Here is an 11,131-nt window from a genome sequence, read left to right as displayed (position 1 = left end):
GGTCAGTCCTGTCACTGCTGAAGTGGCCTCGAGAGCAGGAAAGCCTGGCTGGGATGAACCATCCCTCACAAAACCCTGTGTCCTGCCATCCCTGCGGTGTCACTGGGGAGGTGGATTCGCCAGGCACGATGCCGTAAGGACACACAGCATCCTAGGAGGGCCGGAGCTGACCCATGGAGAGCTGCCAGGTAGTAAGGGGAAGGCAAGGAGAGGATCCATGCCAGCCACAGTTACAGTGGCAGCATGAGAGCCAGGTTGAGATGGAGCAGGTTACGGGCTCGCCCGTCGTCACCATGGAATGCCATCGTCCTGCTGTCACTGTTTCTGGGAACAAGGGTGAGAGCAGAGCCTGGTTTCTGGGGAGCAGTGATATTTTGGGGAGGGGGTGTCTCTGCAGTGAGCGGGCAGGGTCAGCATGCATCATCCCTACAGCCGCTCTGCTCCTGGCTCTGCATCACTTGGAGCAGGCTGGGCTGAGCCCTCTGCACATTGTTCCAGCTGAGGGTAGTTCGGAGGGGAGCAAAACCCCAATGGGGGTTTGGGGCAGGGGTTTTATTGGGATAGAGCTGTCCGAGAGCAGCTCAGAGGGGCTGGTGCAGGAACCCCATTGCCGTGCTGTTGGACACAGCCTGGCTCGGGCTGATGGATGCCCAGGGATCTGGGAGATCAGCCGGTACCCACTTGTTCATGCGGACTGTGCAGTGAGCAGCTGTGCCACGGATGCAAGTAAGGCTCTGGTTATGATTGGGGCCTATTTTTGCCCCAAAACATGCTGTGGGCTTCTGTCTGCGTGCTGGCCTGGGCTCGTTTTGGGCCAAGGAAGGACCTCACATGCCAACACCAGCCCAAAGCATCGCTGCGCCTCTATCCCTGGGGGCCGTGGGCATCTCAGGCGGGTTCCCGGGTGCGCTGGAGCTGGGGCTGGGGCTGGGCTGGGACTGGAGCTAAGCCTGGGACTGGGGCTGAGCCTGGGGCTGGGCTGTCTGGCCTCTTGGCCCCCCCTTGCCCAGCCCCCGGCACTGGAAGGGGCGCAGGTCCCTGCAGACGGTCCCACGTCCGGTCCCCTTCACCTCCCCCCTGGGACCAGCGGCTGCATCCCGGGCGAACCCCCGCCGCCCTCCCCGGGGCTGCAGCGCGGTACCTGCGGGGTGAACGCTGCAGGCAGGGCCCGGACGGGAGCAGCCCAGCCCGGGGGCCTGCAGCCCGGCCCCCGGGGCCGCCCCCGGCGGCGGGGCGGAGCGGGGCGGGGCGGCGCGGCCATCCGGGCACCACGGCGGCGGCGGAGGAGCTGGCGGAGGGGCGGCGGAGCCGGAGCCGGAGCCGGAGCCGGAGCCGGAGCCGGAGCCGGAGCCGGAGCCGGAGCCGGGACCGGGACCGGGACCGGGACAGGGTAGCCCAGTGACAGGGCGGGCGGAGGTCGAGAGCTCTCCCGGGGGCTGCCGCCGTGTCTTCATTCCCGCCGGGGAATTATTCCGCGAGTTCTCCCGCCGGCAGCTCCTCGATATGGAGCGGCTCTTCCGACAGTGAGTAGGGAACGCGGGGGGAGCGGGGATGGGGATGGACACACACCCTCCCTCCCACATCCTCCCGGGTCCCGGCAGCGGGTCCCGGCCGGGGGATCCCCAGCATCCCGCCTGCGGGCTGGAGAGATGCTCTGTGCCCCCCGCCCCGTGCTTGCGGGAAGGACCCCCCCGTTCCTCTCAGGAGGGACCCCCAAGCCCTGGCAGTAGCTTGCGGGAAGGACCCCCACACCCCGGCTCCTCGCAGGACCCTTTCCCCCACCCCCCACCTCCTTGCAGGAGGGATTCCAGGGACTTCCCCTTCCCCAGCTCCGTGCAGGAGGGATGATGCTGGGGACACCTTCCCCTGGCTCCTTGCAGGAGAGACCCCTGCACCTCCTCGAATCCCTGCAGAAGGGACCCTGTCCCCCAGAGGCTGGGGACACTGTAAGCGACCCTCACGTCCCCTCTGCCGCAGTGCCAAGGGGCCCCTGCTTCTCTGCCAGCCGTGCAGCCCCCAGGGCTGCGAGGCCAGCGTGGGCAGGTGGCATGTCCCCAGCATCCTCAGCCCTGCTGCGTGCCACCACACACGATGGAGCGTGATCGCCAGTTCAGCCCCCGGCACTGGGGAGTGAGGGGAGGGGAGGTGGGGCGGGTGGGGGGAAGGAAAGCTCGTAGGGAGCATTGAGCCCTGGAAATTTCCATGGGGAGACAGTAATCGGGGTGGCTCTGACCACAGTCACGCTGGGATGTGCGTGAGTAGCTGGGGATGAGTGGGACAGGCTAGAGCATCCCCACAGAGCCGCCGGCATGTTGGGCGCTCTGCGGGCAGTGTGGAGACAGCGAAGGCTGTGGGTGTGCTGTGCCCTTTGCCCTGGCCAGCCCCTCGCCCCGTGCTGCGTGGTACTGCCAAATGCTGGCCTTGGTATGGCCAAGTGCCAGAGAAAGTGATGGGGATGGAGAGAGTGACCTCCGAGGTACAAGGCTGGGTGGCTGTTTGGGGTGCAGGCATGCTGCCCTGGTGTCCCTGGCACTGTGAGGAACCCCCCTCCCCACGCACTGCTGCATCCCAGAGGGCTGTCACCCCGTCGCGTGGGCACGGCAGTGAGACGTGCAGACGGTCTCGTGGAGTGCAGCATGAAGGGGGGGGGGGAGACAACGCAGGGGGTCCCTGGAGGAAGGACCGCAACCAGAGCAGCCGGTGCCGGTGGTGATGGGCAGCCATGGGTGCTGCGGCCACGGTATAGATGGTGGTTGGGGGAGGACAGGAAAGGGGGGGAAGCGACACGTGGCAGGAGCCTGGCCGGCACTGTGCAGACGAGGGAGCCGGGCGCGGAGCAGACGTGTTTGCTCTGACACCTGCAGCGTCTCGCTGCAGCAGAAGGAGCAGCGCCGGGGCTGCGCGTCCTCCAGTGATCGGCCCTGGGGGTCTCCAGAGGAAAGGATGCTGTCACGCCAAGCCCTGCCCGCTGCCCGTGCCTGGTGATGCAGTGGCTGTACGGGGTAAAGCAACAGTTTGGGGCGTGTGTTGGGGTTCTCCCTATAGAGGGGATGTTGCCCACTCGGAGCTTCCCTGGGAGAAGCAGAGGGATGTCCCCATGGCCTGAAATGGGAGGGAGGATGACAAGCGACAAAACGCCCTGCAGCTGGGGGGATGGTACCCACAGGACGAGGTGACAGGGCTGGGCTATCAAATGTGCCCCTCGCAGAGACTCAAGGCGCAATGGGGGTCTTGGAGGCGGAAAGCACTGGGGGTCTGCTGCCTGAGCCTGGCTCCCGGGGCTGGTGTGGGGCCAGCCCTGCTTCAGGGCCCTCCGGCTGCGTGGGAGAACAGGAAGGCGCTGGCTTATGACACGGACAGAGCAGACCACAGCCAAGAAGGTACGAATGAATCATGACCCACAGCGCCAGCAGGCATGGAAAAGGCAAGCCGCTGAGCAAGAGGACAACTGGCCTCCACAGTTGCAGCAGGGTAGCTGCACGCCTGCATTGGCCCAGGCCACACCACAGGGCCTTCCTCTTGTGTCTGTTGTCGTGCCAGGAAAGGCAGCTGGGCAAGGTGAGAGCAGGGAGCCTTGCAAGGCTGCCCGCGCTGCAGTGGCTGTGGGACGTGAACCCTTCCACCCCCAGCAAGAGCCTATGAAAGGCTGCACAGCCCTGGCACTGGTGCGGTGCTGCCGATGGGAGCTGCTAGTTGCGGGTGGGCAGTGGTGGGTGGTGGGGGGCTGGATGGGACGGTGCTGTTGTTGCCGGTGGGGGTCTGTAAACAGGCTCCCTCACCAGAGATGTGCCAGGGTCCCTCAGCCAGCCTCTGGCTGGGGCTGGAACTTGGATACCAAGGGGGCTCTGGGCAGGCAGGACTGATGAGCTTGGAGGCTCGATGTCATGGGGAGGAGGAGGAGGTCGTCATGGCAGTGGTGGTGATGGTGGTGGCCACACCAGCTGAGCTCATGGTCCCCACAGACTGGCAGCATCTGCGCTGCGCCAAACCCCTGGGAGCCGGGCGAGCTGCTGGGAGGAAGGTGGGTCACATCTAAGGGGTGACACAGGGCGCTGAGCACCATGGGCCGTTATCCCTGTGGCAGCCAAGGCAGGGGGTGTGCTTGGGCTCCTGGCCCAGGGAGCCAGCGCAGGTTTGGCAGCGTCCCCAGGGTTGTGCTGCCAAGTGCCGCATGGGAGCGGAAGTGATCCTGGAGGATGATGGTACTCCAGGGAGCTGTTAGTGGTTCACCAGCGGCTTGCTGTGGTCTGGCGAGCCGCCCGGGTCCTTGTTCTTCCTACCTCACTCCCTGGCCAGCTTGGGCACCGGCTGTGTGTGCAGGTTGCTGTCACTGGGGGAGGTGGCAAGGGGGGGCCGCATGCTCTGGGTGCCCCGTGGGAATTTGACAGGGCTGTGCCTCCCTCCCTCCGGCAGGTACAACACAGGAAAGGACGGCTTCATTGACCTGATGGAGCTGAAGCTGATGATGGAGAAGCTGGTGGCACCGCAGACACACTTGGGCCTGAAGAACATGATCAAGCAGGTGGATGAAGACCTGGACAGCAAGCTCAGCTTTCAGGAGGTGAGGGGCTCGGGGTCCTCCATGCTGGCAAGGAGGTGCCCCAGCCTCCACTCACTTTGTTGCCCAGCTGGGATGGTGGTAGGAAGGATGTCGCGGTAGCTTTGAGGTCTCAGGGGATCTGACACCAGCGTCTCCCCTCACAGTTCCTGCTCATTTTCCGCAAGGCAGCAGCAGGTGAGCTGCAGGAGGACAGCGGGCTGCACACCCTGGCCCGGCTCTCTTGAGATTGACGTCTCCATGGAGGGGGTGAAAGGTGCCAAGAACTTATTTGAGGCCAAGGTGAGGCAGGTGCTGATGGTGTCCCAGTGCTGGGATGGTGGGTGGGCAGGAGGTGGGGATGGTGGTGTGGGCAGCCAGGCTCAGTGGCAGATGCTGGAGGGGGTCTCAGGTAGATATGCCACCATCCACAGGTGTAGGTGATCCACAACACCAGCCGCTTCGAGGAGGAGATCAAGGCAGAGCAGGAGGAGAAGAAGAAGCAGGTGGAGGAGCTGAAGCAGAGGAAGGCTGCGTTCAAGGAGCTCCAGTCCACCTTCAAGCAGTGATGGGCTGGCACTGCCCGGGCCGGGACCGCTGTGTGTGCCACGTTACAAGCCATGTGTGTGCCCCATGCTGACTGTGCTGGGAGTGATGCCCGAGCCTGAAGGCCAGGCTGCCGGCAGGCTGCTGGCCTGGGCTTGGCACTGTGCCTGTCTTGCTGGCAGAGCCCAGCTGGCTCCGGCTCCCCTCCACCTTGCTGTGGTGTCTGTAGGTGTTCTTTGTGCCCCCTGTGTCCCCAGACCATCCCCGTGCCAGGCCGCTCCCAGCCCAAGGAGGGGTGCCCAGTCCCCTGCCCTTTGCCATGCCAAGGGTCACTGCTGTCGAGTCCTGAGGGGCTGCTCCCCAGTCCCAGCCTGTTGCAGGTCGTGCATGCACTGTGAGGTTTGTGGGGCAGGGGGCTCACCCACATGGGCGTTACAGCAGCTGAGTGCCTGTTGGCATCGCCCCCTGCGGCTGCCTCACTGCCGCGATGCCCACACGAACACCAGGTGTGCAGTGGGTGGGGTGTGTGGGTGTGCGTGGTGCTTGCGGGTGGGAGCCCCCCTGCCCCAGCGTGTGACCCCAAGGGACCCAGTGGCACCGCACGCACTGGCCTGTGTCTGTATGGGGGTCAAAGGCTTGTGGAGAGGCAGCTGTGAAGCTCTCAAGCTGCTTCTCACCACGGTCGAGGGGTTGGGGAGGGGACTCTGCGGTGCCCATCAGTGGATGGAGACCCCCCGTCTTTGTGGGTTGCTGTCAAGAGGTGCGTCTGTCATGTGGCCTCCCCCGTGCAGTGGCACTGGGAGCAGAGCCTTTTGGTTTTTTTTTTATTTTAATCCCAAATAAATATATTTCTTAGGGAAGCGTGCTGGGTGCTGCCTGTGGGCTCGGGGGGGGATGGAGCAGGATAAGGAGCGGGGTCTGGCCATGGGCTGCTACTGCAGCTGGACTCCCCCCGCCCTGGGGAGGTGACGGTGGCACACAGGGAAGAGCCGTGGTGGTACCGGGATGTTGGCATGGGGAGCAGCAGGTGGGGTCCTGATCCAGGGCTGGTGTTACCTTTGGCATCCTGCTGGCACCCACTCCTTGGCATCAACCTGCTCGGCTCAGTGGCCCCCCACTGCCAGCCCCATGGGCACCTATGCCCGGTGGCCCTGGGCACAGGCAGCTGCTGAGGTGCCAATGCTGGTGTCTCGCAGCCTATGGATGCGGTCAGCCGGCCGTGCCACCACTGCTGGGCTGGGTGGTTGGCAGCGAAGATGCCTGGGATCACAGCTGGCCATGGCAGGTATGGAGGGGGAAGGGGGGGGTCACAGGAAGGGGGTGGGTGAGGGGGAGGGGGATGTTCCCTCTCTGAGATCACACTGCTGCTGTTGTAGATCTTGCTGCAGTACAGCCACTCTGGGGCTTGGCACCACACATGCGGTGGGACCCTCATCGCACCCAGCTAGGTGCTGACAGCTGCCCACTGCATCAGGTGGGTGCTGGGGGTTGGGGATAGGGATGTGTAGGGGAGATGGCACAGGCATCTTTGGAGACTGACACCCTTCTGTCTGTCTGCCAACTGCTCTAGCCTGACGTACTGCGTGGTGCTGGGCAAGCAGGTCCTGTCAGAGGAGGATGAGCCCAGCTTGGTGGCTGTGGAGAAGACAATTGTGCATGAGAACTGGAACTCCTTCATCATGCAGGCAAGGGAACAGGGCAACCAGAGAAGGCGGGGTGGGGGTTGGTGCAGCTTGGGGTGCCCTTCCTTATAGACCTGGGTGTGTGGTCCTCATAGCTCCAGGTTCGCGGACCTCACGGCTCAGGGTGCCTGGTCCTCATGGGCCTCATGGCCCAGGGTGCCCAGTCCTCACGGCTTGGGGTGCCTAGTCCTCATGGCTCAGGGTGCCCAGTCCTCATGGCTTGGCTGTCCCGGCAGCAACGACATTGCCCTGATCAAGCTGGCGGAGCTGGTGGAGGATAGCATTACCATCCAGGCAGCCTGCCTGCTGCCCGCCGGCCTGACCCTGGAGAACAACTACCCCTTGCTACATCACTGGCTAGGGATGCCTCTGGAGTAAGGGCGGGGGGTGGTCTGCAGGGAGGTGTCTGGAGTCAGGGCGGGGGGTGGCAGGGTGTGAGGTGCAGCTGTCGTTGCGGCCAATGGGCCCCTGGCTGATGTCCTGCAGCAAGCGCTCCTGCCCATGGTGGACTACGAGACCTGCTCACAGCACGACTGGTGGGGCAGCAATGTGTGCACCACCATGGTGGGCGCTAGCGGCACTGGCGTCATCTCCGGCTGCAACGTGAGTGCCAGGGAGTGGGTGCCCCCCCAGCCCAAGGCTTATACCAGTGGGGTGTCCGGGGTGGGTAGTGAGCAGCCTCTTGGTCTGCGCAGGGCAATTTGGGTGGCCCCCTGAACTGCCAGCGCGACGGGCTCTGGGAGGTGGACAGCATCATCAGCTTTGGCTCTGGGCTGGGCTGCAACACAGCCAAGAAGCTCACGGTCTTCACCCGGGTGTCTACCTACATCGACTGGATCAGTGAGGTGGGTGTACCCTTCTCCCACCCCCCCATGCCCCCCCTTGCCATGGAGGGGTACCCATGTCTTCAATAGCCATAGCTTTCTTGCTATCGAGTCCTTAGTCTCCTGCAGCTGTAGATTCAAGCACAGATGTGTGGCTTGCGTTGTCACAGATATTTTTGACCGGACATGTCTTGCAGCAATAAGCTGGCTCTCAGGTGCATCTCCACCCAACCTTCTCTTTGTACAGATGTGTCTTGTGGGATTTAATTGCTGCATCTTTAAAGGTTTTATGCCTGGTTGAGAAGCCAGGTCTCGGATTTTAGAGTTGCTTTTTCTTATAGGCTACCAATACTGCCTCTTCTATGGTACTGCTATAAAGCATCTGCACTGTCCTGGTGCCATAAAGCTGCATCTTTGCTACAGGAGGCATTTTTATCACTTGAGGTTGTCTTGCAATTCAGAGTTACATTTCTGTTGTTTGGGTGCCTTCTTGGGGTATGAGCTGCCATGCCTGGAGGTATAGCCGTAGTAAAGATAGAATCATAGAATTGTAGGGGTTGGAAGGGACCTCAAGAGATCATCGGTCCAACCCCCCTGCCAAAGCAGGCTCCCTAGGACATATCACTCAGATAGGTGTCCAGATGGGTCTTGAATATCTCCAGAGATGGAGACTCCACACCCCCTGGGCAGCCTATTCCAGTGCTCTGTCACCCTCACTGAAGAAGTTCTTCCGCATGTTGGTGCAGAACTTCCTATGCTCCAACTTGCAGCCATTGCCCCTTGTCCTGTCCCCACAGACCACTGAAAAGGGGCTGGCTGATTCCCCCTGCATCCCCTGCTTCAGATAATTATAAACTTTAATTAGGTCCCCCTTTAGTCTTGTCTTCTCTTCTCAAGGCTGAAGAGTCCCAGCTTACTCAGCCTATCCTCATAGGGGAGATGTTCCAGGCCCCTAATCATCTTCGTGGCCCTTCTTTGGACTCTCTCCAGGAGATCCCTGTCCTTTTTAAACCAAGGAGCCCAGAACTGGACACAATACTCCAGGTGGGGCCTGACCAGGGCAGAGTAGAGGGGGAGGATCACCTCCTTTGACCTGCTGGCTACAGCATAGCAGTAATACTACTGCTGACTCCTGACTCCTTTGGTTTGGGAGCTATTGATGTACGTTTGGCATGTTTTCAAGGGAGAGCTGCTATGGCTGAGAAAAGCACCTAGGGCGCTAGTTGGAGTGTTGCCTGGCATACTAAAGCCCTCAGAGCCTGGATCACAGGGGCTGTTTGTAGGCTGCCTGGGGACCTATCAGGCCAGGTATGTCCTGGCTTTTGTTTGCCCAGCAACACGTACAGATTTGCATGGTACTTTTTTCAAACTTGGCTCATTATTTCTCTTTACACAGACCTATTTTGCTTCTAACTCCTATTTACTCTTATTTTTTCCCCCAAGAAACATGTAGCACCTCTGCTCCCCAGGACACCTTGTTGCCGACTATGCCCACATTTAAGCTAACAGAGAAAATCACAGCACAAATCACAGCGTGATACAAAACCCATCACACATTCTTCCTAGGTCACAACCCAATTAGGACCAGCAATACTACACTCCAGTCCTCCGGAGGCCAGCCCTGTAGGCTCTCTCCCCACTATTCCACCAACACTACCACCACTCTCTCTCTGTAACCATTTAAAAAACATACCTTCCTCCAAGACTGTGCCAATCCATAAAACTGTACCCAAGACAACATAAGCCCTACACCCCCAAAACCCACAACCAGCACAGCACACCTCAGGAACCCGGTCCCCGGGGTCTCCAAAAAGAGTGCCCTGTCTGCTACAACCCCCACCCAGGCACTGTCTGCGCCCAAACTTAGGTGACAACAGTTGCCTTGCTGACTGCCAGGATGGGGGAAAAAAACCCAGCTGGGGGGGGCTGGGATAAATCCCTTGGCTCTGTTCTTTTTATTCTTAAATATCTAATTCCTGAGGCTTGAGCAAACTTGAAACAAAAGCATCACCCACAGGGTCGTTAGCCACACTAACTCACTAACAGCCTCCCCCTGCCTACATCAGAGCCATCCCACCTCCAGCTGCCACAACAGGCCCTCACCCCAAGTCTACAGCCATGCTTGGCATGGTCTCACCCTTCAAACAGCTTCATCACTGTGACACTAAAGTGTCAGACCTCAAAGGCCAAAGCCTAGGAAACCACTTCACTACCTGAGGCATGCTACCTCCTGCTTTTCTTTGAAATTTACGCTCTGGGAAAACTTGCTGCAGATTTTTCTGCAAGAATCCAAACCTTCAGGTAGTGCCTGGCAAAAAACATATGTAACAAAGACAGTGCCCAGTCCAAGAGTGCATCCCAAAACAGTGTCATACAATGCAAGACAATCCAAAACCACAGCCAGATAGCAACTCACAGCCCCGTGATACAACAGTGCTATTGATTACACCATCCCATGACCAAACCAGACAGCAACTCATTGCTGCACCATTGCAGACCTCTCGCTTCCATTTAGTAACCCCTGTCTCAGAAGGCGCAAGTCAAGCACGATACAGAGGCAGACGGTGCAAGGTGAATGGAATTGAGGCACACTATGCATTATACCACCCCTATACAGAGGCACACGGTGCAAGGTGGCTGCGCAGCATCTGCAAATACAGAGCCAAATGCTCCATCTACCTGCCATGTGATGCTTTGGTATTAGACACCAACACAGACGACAACCGCTTCACCTTCTCAGTGTGCTCAGACATGTGGCTATGTCCCAACGATGCTCTCTATGGGGCCTGCAAGAAACAAAGCAGAAGGCCACACGCCAAGAGACTGCCCAAAACCAGTTCCTATCTCTCCCATTCCCTTACGTGACTGATCGCTTGCAGCCTCCACCATTTACAGGTGCCCGAGCCAAGGTTCATGCCGGGGCTATAAAACAAACAAAGGATGCCTACAACTCACCTGCAACACAACACTGGCCCGTTAGGCCAGGCGAGCCATTGCTGAGTTGCCTTCCCTGGAAATGGCCCCCTTTCTCCACGCTTCGCACCTTCAAAAGAGAAACAGCCACACACACAAATCTTAAAGATGGCACAGAGCTGCTGAGCATTTCATCATGCCGACACCACCAGCTGACCTACCTCCTTGGGGTCTTTCTCTCGACTCCTCTGTCACTGCATTGGTATGTATGGCATCTGGCCCCGTCTGAAAAACTCAACAATTTATTAAGCAAGTCACCCTGATGCCAACTCATTGCTGCACCATTGCAGACCTCTCTCTTCCATTTAGCATTGCAGACCTCTCTCTTCCATTTAGGAACCCTGTCTGGAGTCTAACTGCAAGCAGCCATTAAAACACAAACAGAAAAAAACCCAGCAGGCATACCTCAGAGCCCCACAGTCTTACACCCCTGCAAAATCCCATCTGCTTTTTCCAACCCAGGCAGCTCCCATCATCTCCCAGGAACGGGACAGAAAGGATGGTCCGCACACCCTGCTGATGGTACTACCTTTACCAAGGCCTCCTGGGCAGAATCCTGCATGCTAACC

The 11,131-nt window shown here is 59.8% G+C and overlaps 1 protein-coding gene and 1 pseudogene across 2 annotated transcripts in view; both read left to right on the top strand.

Moving 5' to 3' along the window:
• Nucleotides 1–128: 128 nt before the first annotated feature.
• On the top strand, nt 129–5,125 carry LOC311200261 (EF-hand domain-containing protein D2-like; the record flags this gene model as incomplete). The annotated part of the gene is given in 7 exon segments (XM_084274463.1): nt 129–133; nt 1,011–1,137; nt 1,240–1,523; nt 4,414–4,561; nt 4,705–4,782; nt 4,784–4,849; nt 4,978–5,125. Coding segments are annotated over 7 exon segments (837 nt in total). The 3' UTR covers nt 5,107–5,125.
• A 1,214-nt stretch (nt 5,126–6,339) lies between these two features.
• Nucleotides 6,340–11,131, top strand: part of LOC311200260 — a 53,035-nt pseudogene continuing 48,243 nt past the window's right edge. Inside the window, exons 1-5 of the transcript in view lie at nt 6,340–6,368; nt 6,654–6,799; nt 6,953–7,139; nt 7,211–7,368; nt 7,461–7,610. The product of the transcript in view is annotated as an uncharacterized misc_RNA (transcript). The remainder of the gene's footprint in view (nt 6,369–6,653; nt 6,800–6,952; nt 7,140–7,210; nt 7,369–7,460; nt 7,611–11,131) is intronic.

Source organism: Gallinula chloropus (assembly GCF_964237585.1).
Source record: "Gallinula chloropus genome assembly, chromosome: 23".
In the NCBI taxonomy this organism is placed as follows: Eukaryota; Metazoa; Chordata; class Aves; order Gruiformes; family Rallidae; genus Gallinula; species Gallinula chloropus.
The sequence above is the reverse complement of the archived record's forward strand: the minus strand, read 5'-3'. Positions and strand labels throughout refer to the sequence as shown.